Source organism: Peromyscus californicus, unplaced genomic scaffold (assembly GCF_007827085.1).
Source record: "Peromyscus californicus insignis strain IS unplaced genomic scaffold, ASM782708v3 Scaffold_5__1_contigs__length_169319896, whole genome shotgun sequence".
Taxonomy (NCBI): Eukaryota; Metazoa; Chordata; class Mammalia; order Rodentia; family Cricetidae; genus Peromyscus; species Peromyscus californicus.
In genome coordinates, this window is record NW_026294573.1 from 10,780,606 (window position 1) to 10,801,007 (window position 20,402).

Sequence of the window (20,402 nt, forward strand, 5' to 3'; positions counted from 1 at the left end):
AGATGCACTCTGATGTGGTTCAAGACATGTCACTTTGTGGGAAAAGCTGGCTTGTCATTTGTAAATGGAGGCAGAGCTTTTCTGTCCCATCTGCCTGTTCCCAAATACCTGGCACCTGCTTCCCAAATTACCACACAGAGGCCTATATTAATTATAAATGCTTGGCCAATTACTCAGGCTTATTACTAACTAGCTCTTACATTTAACTAACCCATTTCTACTTATCTATGTATTGCCATGTGGCCATGGCTTTACCGGTCTTCTGGCATCTTGTTTCTTGGGTGGCTCACTGGCATCTCCCCCAACTCTGTCCTTCTTCATCCCAGTCCTCAGTTTGATTATACCACTTAACTTCCTGCCTGGCTACTGGCCAATCAGCATTTTATTAGCAAATGAGAGTAATACATAGTCATAGTGTACAGAAGGATAATCCCACAGCAGTCATTTCAACAGATTCTGACCACATAACCCTTCCGCTCTTCACCCAAAGCGTCAGCAGCTACTTCTGTGGCCATGCACTTATTTGTCATAGAAAGTACAAAGTTTATATTCATCACCCACTTCAGTGAGTCTCTGACAGCCATGGCTGGGATGGAGAAGTTCAGCGTCATCTTGACACAGCTGTCAACCCAGGAGGCATCATGGAAAAGAGCCCTTACACAGCTGTTTTTGTTGTTTGCTTTGAGACAGGATTTCACATTGTAGCTCAGGGTGATCCTGAACTCACAAGTTTCCTGCCTAGTCTCCTAAGCAATTGTGAAATTACAGGCATCAGCTACCACACCCAGCAGAAAAAAGAAGGTTATTTTTCATTTTGTTGTATGTGTGCATGTAAGTGTTGTTGATTTATTTCGTGTGATACTAGGGTGTGAACCCAGACATACTGGGCAAGCACTCTATAGATGAGCTACACTCCTAGCTCCGTGGGCTCCTGTCTTCATGGTGACTGCTGACTTCACTTGAACAGAAAGCAAAGGACTGTCTTTCCAAGACATGCATACTTTTATATAGAACATCTTCCCTCTACTCTGCCTTCCGCAGACACAGAGGAATGTGTGGCACAGTGACACATGACAGCTATGGTGCCACCTTTGAGCTCCATTATAATCTCACAAACAGAGGTTGTTGTGCACTGAATCTTGTCATGTAAGGCATACCTACATATTCCTGTTTTAGGGACCACATCAAGTAAACACAGACAATCAAACTATTAAGTATGCAAACAGAGACTTAGGGAAATAGACATGAATATTTACATAACCCAAGGAAGGCTTTGTGAGGATGGTGTCAGAGAGAGAAAATAAGGTGTCTGATTACTGGCTGGGCTTGGGCTTGCCTTTTTCAAAAGAGATGCAAATGCCAACTAGTAGAAAAACTGGCTATAGCATCTAATATAAAGAGTGTATCCAGTGTGTGTGTGTGTGTGTGTGTGTGTGTGTGTGTGTGTACCTGAAAACTTGTACATATATAAGGCTGATATGGGGAGTCTTCCTCAGGCACTCTCCATCTATTTTTGAGACAGGGTCTCTCACTGACCCTGGAGCATTCCAGTTCTGCTACACTGGCTGGCCTGTAAACTCCAGGGATCCTCCTGTCTCTCAGCATTGGGATTACAGATGTGTATCACCATACTCAGTTTTTTAAAAAAAGATGTATTTATTTTATGTGTATGTGTATGTCTATGTGATATATGTGTGCATGTGAGTGCAATACCCATGGAGGCCAGAAGAGGGCATCAGATCCCCCTAGTACTGGAATTATAGGCGGTTGTGAGCTGTCATGTAGGTGCTGAGAACTGAATCTGGGTTCTCTTCAAAAGTGACAAGTGCTTTTAACCACTGAGCCACCTGCCCAACCTCCATTTTCAGCTTTTATATAGGTGCTGGGAATCAGTGCTCAAGTCTCCCCATGCTTTCATAATAAGTATTTTACCAACTGAGCTACCTCCCCAGACCCACAAAGAATATATTCATAATGTGTGAAGTATACTAGAAAACTTAAAAGAGATGGATTATCATAAGAGGAAAATGTCACTGATGGCCAGCAGCCAGATGGGACCACTCATTATCACAAATTAAAGAAATACAAATCAAATCAAAAGACTGAACACACATTCAAAAGATTTTTATTAAAGATTTGTGACTGCAACATTGTATCTACTACAATATCCAGTTTCACATGTTATCAAATTCTACAACTTTAAAAACAAATATCAGAGTCATAGGCCAATGCAGTTTTATTTATTAACCAATCAGAGCAACACATATTTACAGCATACAGAAAGACATCCCACAGCAAATCTTTGTACATTTATTTTTTGTTTGTTGGGGGTGGGGCATATATACCATGGCATGCATATGGAAGCCAGAGGACAACTTGAAAGAGTGGGCTCTCTCCTTCCACTATGTGGGTTCCAGGGTTGGAACTCAAGTTGCCATGTGTGGCAGCAAGCACCTTTACCAACTGACTCGCCTTGACAGCCCATAAATTTGAAAGTTGACTTAGTTATATTAGAATTATACACAAAGATAAGATCATTCATAGGGTCTGGTGATGTTGCTCAGTGGTTAAGAGCGCGTGCTGCTCTTTCAGAGGACCTGGGTTTGGCTCCCAGAACCCATGAAGCAGCTTACAGCAGTCTGCAAACTGTACACAATGTTCTGGTGCACAGTTAAGTTCTTGGCTTCCAAACTTTTTAAGAACCTTAACGTAAAATTCATTAGTTCAGTTATCTCCTCCTAAAGAGTTCAATTTTGGCTTAGCTTTTTAAAAAATGATTTTTTGAGACTTGTTTATTTAATATGTGTGGCTGTTTGTAACTCAGTACATGCAGTGCCCATAGAGGCCAGAAAAGGGCATCAAATCCCCTGGAACCGAGGTTACAGACAGTTGTGAGCTACCATGTGGGTGCTAGGAATTGAACCTGAGTCCTCTGGAAGAGCAGCCCGGGATCTTAAACCATCTCTCCAGCTCCCTGACCTAGCTTTTTAAAGACTAGCAATAAAAATGCCAAGGGATGGATGTCTCTCACATGGAGAAGTTCTGTTGATTCTCACTCCCATGCTAGCTGCAGCTGAGTATGTCAGGAAAGTGCACTCAGGTGACGGGGAAGGGATACAGATGTTTCCAGAACTTCCTGGAAAGCCAGGCTGTGAGCATTGGTTGTGATTGTAGAGTTTTCACTCTCCACTTACATAAGCATTTGTATGCGAGCATGGATGTGCAATCCTGAATGTGTGTGTGCTGGTGTGTGAATCCTAGGAGGACACGTGAGTGCAAAAACATCAATCCATGGCTTGAAGGTCACAAGAAAAGAGAAAAGGAGATGTCAACTGCTGGCTGGAAACTCGGCAGCTGGCCTAGGAGACACCCTCCACCAGGGAAAGCCTTCTGCCAAAATAATTGAGAATCTTGTAAAGATAACTTTCCCATGGAGCCAAAAAGAATGCTGGGCCAGAGAGACAAAAGACACGCATCGTAATCTTGACGGTCATTCATAAAACATGCTTTGTCTATTCAGGGAGACTTCAGTACTTGGCTCTGTGGGCCGAGGGGAAGAAAGAACAAGGAGGAATTTTTATTGAGTTACTCTTTCAGTGAACTGAGCTTTCTATGAAGGAATTGAAGCCAGCTTCATTCAGTACTTTTGTTTTTAAAGCAAGGCTTGTTTTAAATTAGAGACAGCATATGGAAAATGATTTTGCTGAATGATTCCTGGAAACTTTTTAACAACTGATGATTTTTAAAAACTGAATACAATCCAGGGGATAAAGGCTTTTTGTTGTTGTTTTAATGTTTTCTATTAGTATTGTATTAGTATTCTATTAGCCTGTATTAAGTGTACATGATACTGGGTTTCATTATGACATTTTCATACATGTGATAGTGTATTCTGGCCATATTCACCTCTTACTGGTCCCTCTCAAGTCTCCATTCTCTTCCAAACTAACATACTACTCCTTTTCTGATTTCATATCTTCTTTGTGTGTGTGTGTGAGAGAGAGAGAGAGACAGAGAGAGAGAGAGAGAGAGAGAGAGAGAGAGGGTTTCACAGGGTTGCCTCCAGGAGCATGGGTGGGGTTTGCTCATGGGACTGTGGGCATCTTACCAGTCGCTATGCCATTGAAGAAGATGTCCCATGGGATGCTTAGCTTTTAGGTAAGGATTACTTGTCTGGAAAAAGGGCACGAAACATCTGTGTAGTCCACAGGCGTAATCCCTGCCCTCAGCCCACAGTACAAATGGCCACAAGAGGAGGCCTACCATTTGTACGCACTGAGTTTTTAAGGTTTTTTTTTAAAATTAAATTTATGAGTTTTTCTTTAATTAAATTTATTTATATATTTTACATCCTGACCGCAGTTTCCCCTCCCTCCTCTCCTCTCATTCCTCCCTTCTCCCCTCTGCTTCTGTTCAGAAGGGGGCAGGCCTCCCATGAACATCAACAAAGCATGGCATATCAAGTTGCAGTAAGACTAAGCACCTCCCCTGTATTAAGGTGGGGCAAAGCAAGCCAGTATGAGAATAGGTTCCCAAAAGCCAGTTAAAGCGTTAAGGACAGCCCCTGCTCCCACTGTTAGGAGTCCCACAAATAGAATAAGCTACACAATTGTCACATACATGGAGAGGGGCTAAGTCAGGCGCGTGCAGGTTCCATTGCTGGCGGGAGGGCAAAACTGACAGCCACTTTGGAAATCAATATGGTGGCTTCTCGGAAAACTGGGAATCAATCTACCTCAAGACACAGTTTTGTTTGGTTGGTTTTGGGTTTTTGGCTTTTTTGTTTGTTTGTTTTGTTTTGTTTTTAAGGATTCATATGCTAGGTAGCTCAGCAACTGGAATGAGGCCAGCTGCAAGGAGAAGGCTCTGGAACAGAACAGCATTCCTCCAGAGGCCTCCCACCCTGCTGGCAGCAGCAGTGGAGTTATGATCAAATATTTATTAGCCGTGCTTCTGGCTGGGCTGTCTCAACAGAGGGGAAATCAAGTATCGAAGGAAGGATTGCTCATCAGAGCAACATCCTAGACGTGGACAAACATCTGCTCTTTAATTACGGCGGGCACTTTCCAAGCTCCCCTCCCTCCTTTTCCTCCGATACATGTTCTTCTTTCGCAACTGCATTTAGTCATGACATTTCCAGGGCTGCTCCATCTAGGGAGGAAGCCCATAGCCAGTGAGTCAGATCTGTAACTCGTGAAAAGGATCACGTGAATTAAGAGCAGATGCCCTGGTGTAGTTAGTATAGAGGCAGTTAGAGGAGGACACTGTCATCTCCCACACCATTTGAGTCCATCTATTTTCCATTGCTATAACAAAATACCCCAACCATGTAATTTATAGAATAGGTGTTTATTCTCCTCACGACTCTGGAGGCTGGGAAGTTCAAGAGCATGGTGCCCGTATCTGCCGCTCTTAGCTTTGCAGAAGGTCTTAACTTTGCAGAAGACGTCACAGTAAGATTGCAAGTGTCAGTTCAGATCTACCTTCCTCTTCCTAACCCATCAGTCACTTCTTGGGGACCCCATCCTGATGACCTCATTCAATCCTCATTACCCCCCAAAATCCCAGCTTCAAACACTGATGACCTATGAATATGGGGGTTCAGTTTCTAGCCCATGGGATCTGGGAAGATAGATGCAGGCCGTGGCACCCCACCACCATGGAATTCAACCTGTGGCTGCCTTAACCCCGTCCACCAATCCCCAGTCATTCATCCAAGTGTGAGTGCAGACAAGTCAGGGTCGGGGCTGGGGAGATGAGTCAGTGATAAAGCATGTGTCTTAGTTTGCCTCTCTGCTGCTGTGATCAAACATTGACCAAAATACGATCTGGGGAGGAAAGGCTTTATTTGGCTTACCGATTATAACCATCGTCAAGGGATGCTTCAAGGCAGAAGCCTAGAGGTTGGAACTGAAACAGAGACAGAGGAACTGCTCCACTGCTTACTGGCTTGCTCTCCATGGCTGGCTGGCTCGCTCCTTCTTCTTCTTCTTCTTCTTCTTCTTCTTCTTCTTCTTCTTCTTCTTCTTCTTCTTCTTCTTCTTCTTCCTCCTCCTCCTCCTCCTCCTCCTCCTCCTCCTCCTCCTCCTCCTCTTCTTCTTCATCTCCCTCCCCCTCCCCCTCCCCCTCCCCCTCTCCTCCTCTTTCTTTTCTTCTTCCTTTTTCCCTCCTCCTCCTCTTCTTTTTTTTTTTTTGGTTTTTCGAGACAGGGTTTCTCTGTGTAGCTTTGTGCCTTTCCTGGAACTCTCTTGGTAGCCCAGGCTGGCCTCGAACTCACAGAGATTCGCCTGGCTCTGCCTCCCGAGTGCTGGGATTAAAGGCGTGCGCCACCACCGCCCGGCTCCTCCTCTTCTTCTAAACAGGGTTTCTGGGCAGTGGTGGAGCACACCTTTAATCCCAGCACTTGGGAGGCAGAGGTAGGTGAATCTTTGTGAGTTCTAGGACAGCAAGGGCTACACAGAGAAATCCTGTCTCGAAAAACAAACAAACAAAAAGACAGGGTCTCACTGTGTAGCCCTGGCTGGCCAGGAACTCACTATGTAGGCCTCAGTCTGCTTTCTTATACAACCCAGGACTGTCTGCCCAGGGGTGGCATCACCCACAGTGTACCAGACTATCCCACGTCAACCTTTAACCACGAAAATGCCCTATGGACACGCACACAGGCCAGTCTGACAGAGGTAGTTTCTAGCTTGAGATTCCCTTTCCCTGAGTAACTCTAGTTTGTGCCAGACTGACAGAAACTAACTAGCACATCGTGCCAGCATGACGACCTGAGTTGGAAGCCCCAGAACCCACAGAAAGCCAGATGCAGTAGTGCACATCTGTAGCTCTCATGCATCTATGAAGAGATGGAAGGCGGAGGCAAGAGAATCCACAATTCACAGGTCGGCTGGCTTGATGTATACAGTGGCAAACAATGTGTCTGAAACAATGTGGAAGTAGAGAACTGACACCTGAGGTTGTCCTCTGACCTCTACACACGCAGCATCGCATACACCTGCTTACACACTCACACACACACAAGCTAGGGCAGTGGGGTCAATAAGTTTAGCTTTTGGTACTAAGCATCCTGTGGGCATTTCAAAATCTTTAAGTATACTGCTGACTCCATATGTAATTTGGTGGTGCATGAATTTAATCCTGGCACTCAGGAGGCAGAGGCAGGTGGATCTCTGTGAGTTCGAGGTCAGCCTGGTCTACAGAGTTGAGTTCCAGGGCAGCCAGCAATATGTAGAGAGACCCTGTCTCAAAAAAAGAAGTTGAGACCAGTCTATGAGGTCAGTGGGTCAGTGATCTTAATTATCCAAATAAGCAGCAATCTCAATTAAATAGTAATGGAGAATTGGCTTTATTGTTGTTTTAAATTTTATTGCATCTTATTTATTTATGGGGGAGGGGCACGTGCCATGGTCCACATGTGACCGTCAGAGGACAACTTGCAAAAGTTGGTTCACCTTCCACCAAATGGGTCCCAGGTTTGATCTCAGATTATGAGGCTTGGCAGCAAGCACCTTTACCTTCTCAGCCATCTTGCTAATCCTATGCAATGTTTTTTGACTGATTAATGTTTTGGTGCTGGGAATTGAGACCAGCACCTTGGGGATACTAAACATGTGGTCTCCTTCTGGGCTGCACATCTAACCCTGAGAGTTTGATTGCAAAAAGTGAACAGACATTTATTTTGTTGGAAATTGTAGGTTTGCACAGAGCATGGACCCAGGTGTGTCTAGAAAACCTTTCAGATGATTCTACGGAGTTTTTCTGGTCTATGCAATATTCTGCCCATCTGAATGTATTAGCTGGGAAGGTACTGGAGCCCTACTTGAAAAGGGAAGGGTAGACATGTTCTTGTCCAGCTCTAGCTGGCAGCTTCACCATGCATCCCATTTTCCTTTGCTTCTCAGTGGAGACAACCAGGCATGGTGTGTGTCAGAGGCACCACAAGGACAGTGAGTGGTGTGGGCCCTGGTACTGTGACAGGTCAGAAAGGACCACACTTTACACAGTATAAGAAACATAATTGTGACTGTAGGCAGCCAATTGGCTTTGCCCACATCGTTTGCAGATTACATTCCTGACTGCCCTTTCTTTTTTCAGGGCCTATAGACGGGCTAGAAGATGATATTGTGACCCCAGGTCCAGGACATGGCATGGCGACCCGAGGTCTAGAAGAGGGAATAGCAACCACAGGTGCTACTGGAGGACTGAATGAACCTACTGGCAAGGCACCTCTGGTGAGTGTCCAGGGAAAGGGGGGTTGGCGCCAAAGGCAGGCTGTCACATGCCAGGATATGATGTATGCTTATATATGAAATCAGCTGCCATACAAAGAAATAATGGTGTGGCTCATGACAGAAGGTACATCCAAGTCTCATCTAGGGACAACAGAGCTGGTGTGGTGGGCACAACCAATTTGAGAGCAATAGACCACATCTTCTCAAAGTAGAAAGAAATCAGCCTAGTATTTGCAAACCTGAGCTGAGGCCAAGTGTAGTGTCACATGCCTGCAATTTTAACACCCAGGAGGCAGAAGCAGGCAGATCTCAATAAATATGGGCCAGTCTGGTCTACATGGTGAGTTCCAGGACAACTAGAGCTACATAGTGAGACTCTGTCAAATAAATGAATAAATAAATAAATGAACTAAAAAGGACTGGACTCAAGGAGGTTTGGTAGGTCTCCGGGGATGTGGGAGAGGGTCACCCCGAGAGAGCATGACAGCCCCAAGCCAGCTACTACACAACTTCACTGTGTGTCTCCTCCTCCAGACCTTTACTCTGTCCTCAGTGACGAACAATGACAAAGTTAAAATGCCAGCGCTGGGCTGGGGAAACTGCTCAGTCAGTACCGTGCATGCCTTGCAAGCATGAGCACCTGACTTCAGTCCCTAGAGCCTGTGTAAGGGCCAGAGGTGATGGTACCTACTTGTAAGCCTAGCTCTGGAGAGGCAGAGGTAGGCGGATCTCTGGGGTTTGCTGGCCAGCTAGCCTAGCCTAACAGGCATGCCCCAGGCCAGTGACAGACCTGTCTCATGAAACAACAAACACACATTCACACACCTCCACTGCGTAGATGGACTTTTCTTTGGGCTGCCAGATCACAAAGAATAACAGACTACGGAGACTTATTATTAATTATGAAAGCTCAGACTGTAGCTTAGGATTGTCCCACTAGCTCTTATAATCTAAACTAACCCATTTATATTAATCTGTTTTGTCTCATGGCTTTTTTACCTCTCTTCCATCTTGCACCTCCTGTTTCCTCTCCATCTTCTCTAGTGTCTCTCATGCCTAGATTCAGCTCTTCTTTTCTCTCTGTCCGGAAGTCCTGCCTAACTTCTTCCTGCCTAGCTATTGACCATTCAGCTCTTTATTACACCAATCACAGTGACACAGCTTTACATAGTGTAAAGGAATATTCCACAACATTTCCTTCTTTTTGTCTGAATAAAAAGGAAAGGTTTTAACTCTAATATAATAAAACTATAAACAATAAAAACAATTACTAGGTAAGAATTACATTCACGGTGTCCAGTCCATTTGTATTTGGCAAATTCAGAGAAAATACTCTATTATCCATCCTCTTTTGATGAGTCCAAAGTTTTGTACCTAATTTACTTTCTATCATGACTAAGGAAAACTGTAACTATAATTGTCTACTTTTCAACCCCATCAAAGATCCCAGAAGAATACAATATTATCTGAGTAAACAGGAAGTGCAGAGCAAACAACTTCCAAAACTAAGAAAGGACGGATATATCTGGCAGCATGGACAGTCATCCAAGGTTCCTCTGCAATGTTGGGGCATCCACCTGTGGCCTAGAGGCCTAGAATATCTGACAGACTTTTTTGTGAATCAGAAATTTTTGAAGGACTGTCCTACCATGTCCTGGCAGAGTTCAGCAGTTGCTTTCTTTTATGTCCTCTTTAGTCAGTTTGAACAGCATACTGTCAGCAGTTGAAGCAAGGACATTTTCTTGCCCAAATGGCTAGTTTTTGCCACAAAGAAAGCAAACTCTATATGGAGGTTCTTTGATGTCCATCATCCTTTTATGAAATAGATTGGTGCAGCCAGGAGCAGATGTGTCTCACTGTCATGAAAAGCCTTAGGTTATTAAAACATCTTAAATACCATATTCTGTACATCTCTGAAGTGTTTGAAGAGACCATGTATCTAGCTACAATATATCATCGGTTTAACCACAAAAACATACCTAATGTGACTACAAGTTTGATTGTCACAGATGACTAACTGTTAACTTGTCTTTTTTAAAAATTATCTTTAATAGCTTTCAAGGACTAGAACTTTACATTACATTTTTAAATGAGCTGTATAGATACTGTTGGACCCCAAAGTTTAGGGTCTCAAGTGGGCGCCCCAAGAACCCAGACTCCAGTCCAGTTGATGCAACAGCACGAGGATTTTATTGGCTTCTGTACAGAAGGGCAAACTCTGCTCCTAAGAGCAAGAGCCGCATCTTACTGCAGCCCCATAAGGGCTTTTAAAGGAAAAACCCACAAAAGCCATAAGATTACAATTCCCATACAATTTCGTTTTACAAGAACATGGTCTGATCACAGAGTGGGTACAGTCACATCAGCATGTACATTCTTCCTGAAACCTCAAGGGAGGTATCAGGGCGGGAGTGGAGTTTACAAAGGTCACAGTGGTCCTTCCTGGAACACTTGCAACTATCCCAGTCACAGTTGAGCACATCTCTTAACAGAAATCTTTTTACATTGTTACATTGTTACAGGGGTGATTGAGTAGTGGCTGAGTCAGGTGGCCCTTGGAACTAGATTTTTAGTTTCTCATTTCCTGGTGCTTAAAGTTTCTCTCTTTCTGAGGCTTGGGGGTGTAAGCCTGAAGGGCTAGGGTCTTTCAGATACAATACCTTAAATAAGAATAGAAACATATATATATTAACAAAAATGATCTTAAGTTTGTATCAATACACAAAAATCCATACCAATGTAAAATATTTGAGACTAGTGATTATTTAAAAGTAGATTCAAAAATCCACCCTTTTATCTCATCATTTCTATACTACATCTCCCTTTTTCTTTTCAGAAAGAGATCCCTGAATTTAATCTCCCTTGTTTAGCTTTCTCCCTGAACATGACCAGTAACAATTTGTAACCAACCACCCTAAATGATGACAAACATCCATAACCCATCAAACAACCAAAAATCACCTATCCCACCTCTTGGGAATGTGAGCATCATGTTCTCTAGACTGCTTATTGTTGTCTAGGGACAATGACATCTTTAGAGGATGATATAGAAATGTATTATATAGAAATAATAGGATAAAAAGGTAGATTATTGAATCTACTCTAAAAAAAGAGATATAGAAATGATAGGATAAAAGAGTAGATTATTTAATCTGTTCTGAAAAGAAAAAAGGGAGAATATGAATATGATAAGACAAAAAGGTAGATTATCAAATATACTTTTAAAAAGCAACTATTTGTTTTAAATGTTTTACATTGGATTGGATTTTTGTATATTGTATACAAATTTGAGATTAATTTTGTTAGAAAATACTTCAGATATATTTTTAATCTTGTTCAAGGTATTGTACCTATACAGTTAATTTAACAATGGAATGCAAATTACTAGACTTGAAATAATAACTTGAAAGTTATTATTACCAACTAATTAGGGTATAAAGAAATGCAAGTTAGTATTCACCTATTATAGTTAAGCTCGTTGTCATATTAGGTATGTTTTCAAGGTCAAACAGAAATATATTTTAGATAGATCATCTTCAAACACTTTAGAGAGCTACAGAAACATAGCATTTAAGATATTTTAATAACATAGATTCTTTTCTTATGATAATGAGACATGTCTGCTCCTGGCAGCACCAATCTACTTCAGAGCAAATGATGGACATCAAAGAAACTCTATGGAATTTACTTTCTCTGTGGCAAAAGTTAGCCACCGGGCAAGAAAATGCCCTTGCCTTGACTGCTGACAGTATGCTGTCCAAATGGACAAGCAGGAAACAAAAGGAAGGACTGCTAAAGTTTGCCAAGACAAGGTAGGACACCCCTTTAGAAAAATCCTACTTCACAGATGAGTCTGTCAGATATGCTAGTCCTGTAGGCTGAAGATGAATGCCCCAACATTGCAGAGGAACCTTGGGTGTCCAGAGCAGCTAGCTGTTTCTGTCAATTCTCATATTTTTTGGAAGTTGCTTATTTGCACTTCCTGCTTACTCAGTTAATATTATTTCCTTCTTGGGTCTCTAAGGGAGTTGAAGATTAGATAGTTATAGTTTTCTTGTTAACAAATTCAGAAAAGAAACTCACTAAAGAGGTATAAAGTGCATAAGTTTGAAAGACATCAAAAGATAGTTTGGGGTTGGTAATACAAGTTAAGATAGAAAGTGAATTAGGTACAACATTTTGGACTCACCAAAATAGGATAGATAATGGAGTATTTTCTCTGAATTTTTCAAAAATGTTTATGGACTGGGCATTGTTAATGCAATTCTTGACTGTATATATTGTATATACTTATTGTATATAGTTTTTCTTATGTTATGTTTTTCTTATAACCTTTTATTATTTTAGACAAAAAGCGGAAATGTGGTGATATATTGTGTACCCTGATGAAATTTGCCTGAAGATCAGAGAACAGAACAAGCCAGTAGATTAAACATAAAGGTCAGGCAGTGGTGGCACACGCCTTTAATCCGAGCACTTGGAAGGCAGAGATCCATTTGAATCTCTGTGAGTTCAAAGCCACCCTGGACTATATGAGATTGACTCAGTCTAGGAGGGAAAACAGAGCCAGGCAGTGGTGTGACACACCTTTAATCCCAGTACTTGGGAATCAAACACCTTTAATCCCAGCACTTGAGATCTTATGCCTTTGCTTGGGAAGCACATATAGCTTTAATCCCAGCCCTAAGAAGGATGTGATATGGATGGGTGGAGAAAGGTATATAAGGCAAAAAGAGACAGGATCTAAAGCCTTTGCAGGCTGAGGAGTCCTAGAGGTAAGACATGGCAGAGCCTTTTTCCTTTGTTGCTCTGATCTTTCAGCATTTACCTCAATATCTGGCTCTAGGTTTTTTATTAAAAGACCTATTAGATTTTGTACTACATCTGGTGCCCAATGTGGCACCCAATTTTAGAATTCGTGCAACAAGAGGACCCTGAGGAAATTAGGATAATGATCAAGTCCTGGGAGAGCTAACTATATCATTTGTTGTCCATTCTCTGTTTGATGAGAAAGTATGGAGCTTATCTGAAATCTTGGCTGGATAGTCTGTGAGGCTGGACCATCTCAGCTAGCAGCTTTGAAGTTGTTCTAGATGCAGAATTTTGAGGAAACTGTAAGAGAGGCATTCTGAGGGGCTAGATACCTGGCCTACTTGTCGTTATTGGCATCTGGTCCTTTTTTTTCTGAGAACACAAACTTTGAAAGGTATCATATATATTTGCATTAACACAAGTATGGGATGTGCAGTGTGCACAAGTCAGTTAAAGATATTTTTTTGTTTTATGTTTGAGCAGATAAAAGGTATTTGTCAACTTTATATTTGTTTGAACTGTATAACCAAACCTCTATCCATGCCGTATGAAAGAATGGCATATAATAATAAGTCATAAGGATTCTGTAGCCAAAAAGATTTACCATCTCTCCTCCGGCCTCAGAGCTGCTCCCATGCTTTGGCATCAGCATACATGTCACCTGCCCTGTAGTCTTTCCTGGCTTCTTCCCTTATGCCTGTAGCCAAGATCCTCAGATCCTCAGGTGGTCTCCCCGAGTCAAATCCAATCTTTATTAATTTTGAAGGAATCCATAGCTTTTTGTTTCCTGTGGAAACTAAAGCACAACCTCTCCCCCAACACAACACATTCCCCAACTTCCATTCTGAAGCCAAGACATCTCTAAAGTATATAGGCCGGTTTAATTTAGCATTCCCTTTCATAATGCAATATCTCAGCTGCTGCTGTTTTCTGTTCACTAGCATTTAAAAATTCAAAACTAACCAAGCACCATATAGGGTTCAAACTCCTTGTGTTATAATATTTTTCATCCTTATATGGCTTAATTTTTTTGTATTACTTTATTCTCTCTTTAAAGACTTTACTTCATTATTTTTAAACTTTTAAAAACGACAGTCTGTCCCCATTTTCTTTTCTTTCTTTAGCATCCAAGCACATTTTTAAACACACTGTACCTTGTTAGAGGTTTTCGGTGTCTGGATCTGGGTTTACTAAGTACCTGTAGCATTCTCTGACTACGTGAGACAAATCTTAAACTGCTGTGTCAGCCCCAGCGTGGGGCATGGTGCTGGTGGCTGGCTCCAGCCCACAGATAGCAGCTGGTAGCTGTCCCTCTATATTTCCCTAAGCACTAACCCTCCTGAGAGAGTGCAGGACTAGGAAGCTATATTTTGCTCCTTATAAAGAACTTTTCTTAGCTTTCTCAGGCCCTATGTTTAGATATTCAAGCCCCACATTGGGCACCATAAGTACTGATAGATTTTTCTTTGGGATGCCAGCTAACTAAAAATGATACAGCTAGTTATTATTAATTATGGAAGTGTGGCCTATAGCTTAGGCTTGTCCCACTAGCTCTTATAGCTTTAATTAACCCATTTATATTAATCTATGTTTTGTCTCCTGGCTTTTTACCTCTCTTCCATCTTGCACCTCCTGTTTCCTCTCCATCTCCTGGCATCTTTCTCGTGCCTAGATTCTTCTCCTCTTCTTTTCTTTCTGCCTGGAAGTCCTGCCTAACCTCTTCCTGTCTAGAAATTGGCCGTTCAGCTCTTTATTAAACCAATCACGGTGACACATCTTTACACAGTGTAAAGGGATATTCCACAACAGTCCACCCCTCCGACCCCTACATACATTTACACATAAAACCAGAACCACTTCCTAGCCTTCCACTGTCACAGAATGGCTGTGAGGAATCTTTCCTGCAGGAAATCAGCTCACATTATGAAATCTCTTCAGCTTTGTTCATTGGATTTACTTTAGAAAGTTTCCTGTGGTGTATTGAGAATATTGAGATCGTATTTAAAGGGCCTGGTACAAAGCAAGCTGCCAGTGACAGTGAGCTCTCCTCCTTCACACAGTTCTGCCAAATCAATGTTAAGAGAGGAAAGTGTTACTCAAGTTCCAGGGAGAGAAAAAATTATGGGTAGTGAGCCAGTGTTTTTGAAAGCACTAAGGGACAGGAAGTCTGCATGCCGAACATTTAAAGTTCACTTCTGGACTGAACTTGGTTTTATTCCCATCTCCACCCTGTTCGTTTGTTTGTTTGTTTGTTTCCATCTGGAATTTATAATTGTGTCTGTTGAATGTATGCTACCTTAAAACCTTTCCTGCAGGAAGACAGACACTGTACATTTCAAACCTCCGGCTTTATTTTCTCTTTCGCCTCGTTCCCTTCCAACAGGTACCAACAGAGAGAGAGAGGAGAACAAAGGTTCCCATTGAGGATCTCTCAACCCCAGCCGTCCCAGACCGTGGTCACGAAGAACATAAGAGTACAACCACTGTCAAAATGGTGACGAGCCACTCTGCGGAGAAGGAAACAAGTCACCCCAACAGAGGTGGGTCCACTTTTACATGATCCATGAAACCCCTCAGTGGAAGAATCAGAGGACTTGAGGGAAGGAGAGTACAAATTCCGTTCCAGGCTTTGTGTGCTGGGTACAGAATTCAATATCCACTTTAGTTTATTGGCTTTCTGGGGCTATCTCTGGACCTTGAATGATAGCTAGTGGCAACCCCCTGCAAGGGCCAGCCACTGGCTCCCGCTGTTGCGTTGTTGACCCCCTGTTAAGAACCTTGTGTTGGCAGCTGGAGAGGTGGCTCAGTGGCTAAGAGCACATACTTTCAGAGTTTAGTTCTCAGCATCTCACGACCTTCTGTGGCTCCAGCTCCGAGGAACCCAACACCTCTGTCTTCTTAAGGTGCCACACACAAATACATACACATAACGAAAGTAAAATAAGTATTTAAAAAGGAAAAACATCTCGTGTAAGACAGGTCCTATGGCTCAGTAGGTCAGCAGGTAAAGGTGCTTGCTGCCAAGCTTGACCGCCTGACTTCAATCCCTGGAGCATATATGAAGGAGAGAATCAAAGTCCGAAAATTGTCTTCTGCAGGGCACTACAGTACAGTGCCCACATATATACAGCTAAATAAATGAATGGATAAATAAATAACAATAATTTTTAAAGAATCTTGTATTGACACTCAAGAGTAGCAATTCTACACTGAAGTTTTCTGTTTTACCTTATGGCTATTGTAAGTCAGACCCATCAGGACTTTGGATTGTGTGCATCATCTACGTTGGTGCCTGCAATCTGAAGTGACTTTGTAGCTGAGGCTGGCCTTGAACTCCTGATTCTCTTGCCTCTACTTTCCAAGTGCCTGGATTACATACGCCACTGTGCCTGAACGAATGTTGTATGCTCTTCTTTAATGCCTACTTCCAGATCCAGTTGCCAGCATGGCTTTAAGAACTCTACAATACTTCTAAGGATTTAAAAAATGATTTTAGATCCAGGTGTGATAGTACATGTCCATAAGGCTCACATTCTAAGGCACAAGGATTGCAAATTAGAGGCTAGCCTGGGCTACAGAGTAAGGCTTTATTTGACAAATTAAAACAATAGCATGAGGCTACATGAGATGCTGTCTCAAGAACAAAACAAAATCTTTCACATTTGAATGCCTGTGTACATACCACAATATTTAACACATGGAAGCAACCCAGTATTCACGAACAAATGGATGGGTAAAAAATATAATAGATATACATAGTGGAATATTACTTAGCTTTAAAAGAGAAATAAATTCTTACACATGGGCTGGAGGGACGGCTCAGTGGTTAAGAGCACTAGCTGTTCCTCCTGAGGTCATGAATTCAATTCCCAGCAACCAAATGGTGGCTCACAACCGTCTATAATGGGATCTGATGCCCTCTTCTGTAATGCAGGCATACATGCAAACAGTGTACTTGTATATAAAAATAAATAAATATTTTTTAAAAAATGCTTACACATGCTACAACATAGGTGAGGCAAGTTCAGCCAGGCACAAAGGGCAATGTGGTATGAGTCCACTTGCATGAGGCACTTAGAAGTGCTGAAATCAATAGATGTGGACAGCAGAATGATGACTTCCAGGAGCTAAGGGAGGGGTAAATGAAGAGTTATTGTTTAGTATGTATAATGTTTCCATTTTGCATAATGGGAAGGATCCATGTTTTGAGAATGTAGTTCAGTAGCTGAATGCTTGCCTAACATGGCCGAAGTCCTGGGTGCATGCCCTGGCAAGTGCGCGTGGGCACACACACATACACACACACACACACACACACACACACACACACACACACACACTGAGTAAATGAATGAAGGTGATGATTGAACATGATAAGTGTACTTAATCCCAATGAGCTGCATGCTTAATGTAGAATTAATGTTGGCCAGGCATGATAGTACACAGCTTTAATCCAGGCACCCAGGAGACAGAGGCAGATAGATCTCTGTGAATTTGAGGGCTGCCTGATCCACAAAGTGAATTCCAGGCCAGCCAGTGCTGCGCAGTATGATCTTGTCTCAAAAGAAAACAAAACAAAACACAGAACCATAATTAATGTCATAATTTTCTTGCCGTATATATTTTGCTCCTATTGTTTTTATCAAGTGTGGGGGGGGGAACTTGTTTATTTATATGATTGGTTGGATATTTTGAGGCACTCTGGATCTAATATGGCACCTTCCTCATGGCTAGGCAAGGACTCTACCACTGAGCTACATCCTGAAAAGTGCTTTGAAGTGAATGAAAACCTTACTGCAAGCTATTAAGAAAATGCTAACATTAACTACCAGGCAGAACCAAGTCAGCCTCAGCAAGGAAAGACTAAGGTGTGTTAGAACACATCTTATTAATCTATATGTTGCCACGTGGCCATGGCATTACCAGTCTTCTGGTATCTTGTTGTTCCTTTGGCTCACATCTCTCTCCACTCTGCCCTTCTTCTCTCTGTATCTCTGCTTGGATTTCCCACCTGGCTGTAAGTTTTCTTGCCATAGGCCAAAACAGCTTTATTTATTATCCAGTGGGAGCCACACATATTCATAACATATAGAAAGACATCCCACAGCACTTCCCCTTTTTTGTCTAATAAAAAAGGAAAGTTTTAACTTTAACATAGTAAATTTATATATAACAAAACAGTTATCAAGCAAGAATTACAATTACAATATCTAGTCCATTTGTATTTGGCAAAATTAAAGAAAATATTTTATCATCTATCCTAGTTTTGTGAGTCTAAAGTTTTATATCTAATTTCTCTTTTATCACGACTAAGGAAAGCTATAATTAAAACTATCTAGTCTTCAACTCCATCAAAGACCCCAGAAGAATATAATATTATCTGAGTAGACAGGAAGTATATGGCAAACAACCTCCATAATTCTAGAAATGACAGAGACATCTGTCTGCCTGGATAGTCATCCAAATTTCCTCTGTGACATTGGGGCATCTATCTTCAGCCCATAGGTCTAGAGTCTCTGACATAGCTTTCAGTGAAGCAGGAAATTTTAAGGACTGTTCTGCTCATTCTGGCTAAGTTCATGTCTTGTAGAGTATCTGGCAGTTTCTTCTTTGAAGCAGGAACCTGAAAGACCATCTCATCTTGCAAAGTTCAGTGATCACCTTCCTATGGGTCCTGCATGTCCAGTTTATACAGCATCCTGTCAAGCAGTTGAGTCAAGGGCATTTTTTTTTTTTTGCACAGTGGCTAACTTTTGCCATAAAGAAAGCAAACTCCATAATGCATTTCTTCAATGCCCATCATCCTCTTTGAAGTAATTGGTGCTGCCAGAAGCAGACGTGTCTCACTGTCCAGAAAAGTATAAGTTCTTAAAATGTTTTAAATATCATATTCTGTAGGTCTTTGAAGTGTTTGAAGATTACCTACCTAATTGAAATACACCTTTGTATACCTAAAAAACTAACATGAGTATAAGTTTGATTATCATAGATGACTATTAATCTGTATTTCTTAATTATATTTTACAATTTTAAATGAGTTGTATAAACATAGTACCTTAAACAAGAGTAGAAATATACATACAGTATAACAAAATTAATCCTAAATTTGTATCAATAAATTAAAATCCATAGCAATGTAAAATATTTCAAACGAGTTGTTGCTTTTTGAAAGTAGATTCAATAATCTACCCTTTTATCCTATCATATCTATAACCTACAGATCTCTGTGAGTTTGAGGCCCGCCTGGTCTACAAAAGTGAGTTCCAGGACAGCCAGGACTGTCACACAGAGAAACCTTGTCTCAAAAAACCAAACCAAACCAAACCAAACAAAACTTACAAAAGGAGAGAGAATTTCTTTGTGGTCTGTTCCAAGATAGGAAAACTGTGGGGGAAGATTAGAGTTTGGATGAATTACTTTCCTCATTGCTGGCTCGAACTATCTGACAAGAAGCAGCCTCAGGGAGAAAGGGTTTTTCTGGTTTACAGGTCAAAGGAATATGGCCCATCGTCGCAGGCGAGGCATGGAGACAGGAGGGGTAGGATGCTAGTCACATTGCATCTGCAGACAGGAGACAAAGTGTAGACTGGAACTGAAGCTGGGCTCTAAATCTCAAGCCTGCCCTTGGTGACCAACTTCCTCCAGCAAAGCATTGCCCCCTAAAGATTTCACAACTTCCCTAACAATACCACCAATGGCGGGGCGGGGGTGGGGAATGGGGCGTCAGACTCATCAGCCTATTGGGGACGTTTCACATCCACTACATTTCCTTAGGACTTTTTTCTCACATGCAAAGTGCTGGAGATCAAGTCTGAGATGCACTTGGCATGAAAGGATGTTAAGTTAGCACTCTTTCGCTGCACTGTATCCTTAGTCCGTGAGTAAAGATTCTATAGTCTGCCTTGGAGAAGAATTCTAGTGTATATGGCTTGCTTCAGGGAGGGTGTTATGAGCCAAGAACTATGAATGAAAACCTCCCTCCCCCAGTACATATCACATCACAGCCAGTTTTACTTTTGAAAACTATTGACTCTCTAGAGCAGTGGTTCTCAACCTTCCTAATGCTGCGTCCCTTTAATACAGTTCTGCATGTTGTGGTGACCTCCACCCATTAAATTATGTCATTGCTACTTCATAACTGTACTTTTGCTACTGTTATAAATTGTAATGTAAATATCTGATATGCAACCTCAAAGGAGTCGCGACCCACAGGTTATTTTTGAAAGCTGTGAGCTAAGGTTCTAGGGGAATGTCTGATCTTCCCTTCCCTCCAGTTCCTCAATGGATCATGGGTATCATCTACAGCCGAGGCAATAGCCACCCTCAACGCTAGAACTAAGAACTCTGTGTGTA

The 20,402-nt window shown here is 41.9% G+C and overlaps 1 protein-coding gene across 2 annotated transcripts in view; it reads left to right on the forward strand.

Moving 5' to 3' along the window:
- Positions 1 to 20,402, forward strand: part of Pdpn (podoplanin) — a 45,145-nt gene that overhangs the window by 20,357 nt on the left and 4,386 nt on the right. For both annotated transcript variants that reach the window (XM_052717902.1, XM_052717901.1), the window contains exons 2-3: positions 8,101 to 8,237; positions 15,433 to 15,589. In XM_052717902.1, coding sequence (XP_052573862.1) covers positions 8,101 to 8,237; positions 15,433 to 15,589 — 294 coding nt within the window. The remainder of the gene's footprint in view (positions 1 to 8,100; positions 8,238 to 15,432; positions 15,590 to 20,402) is intronic.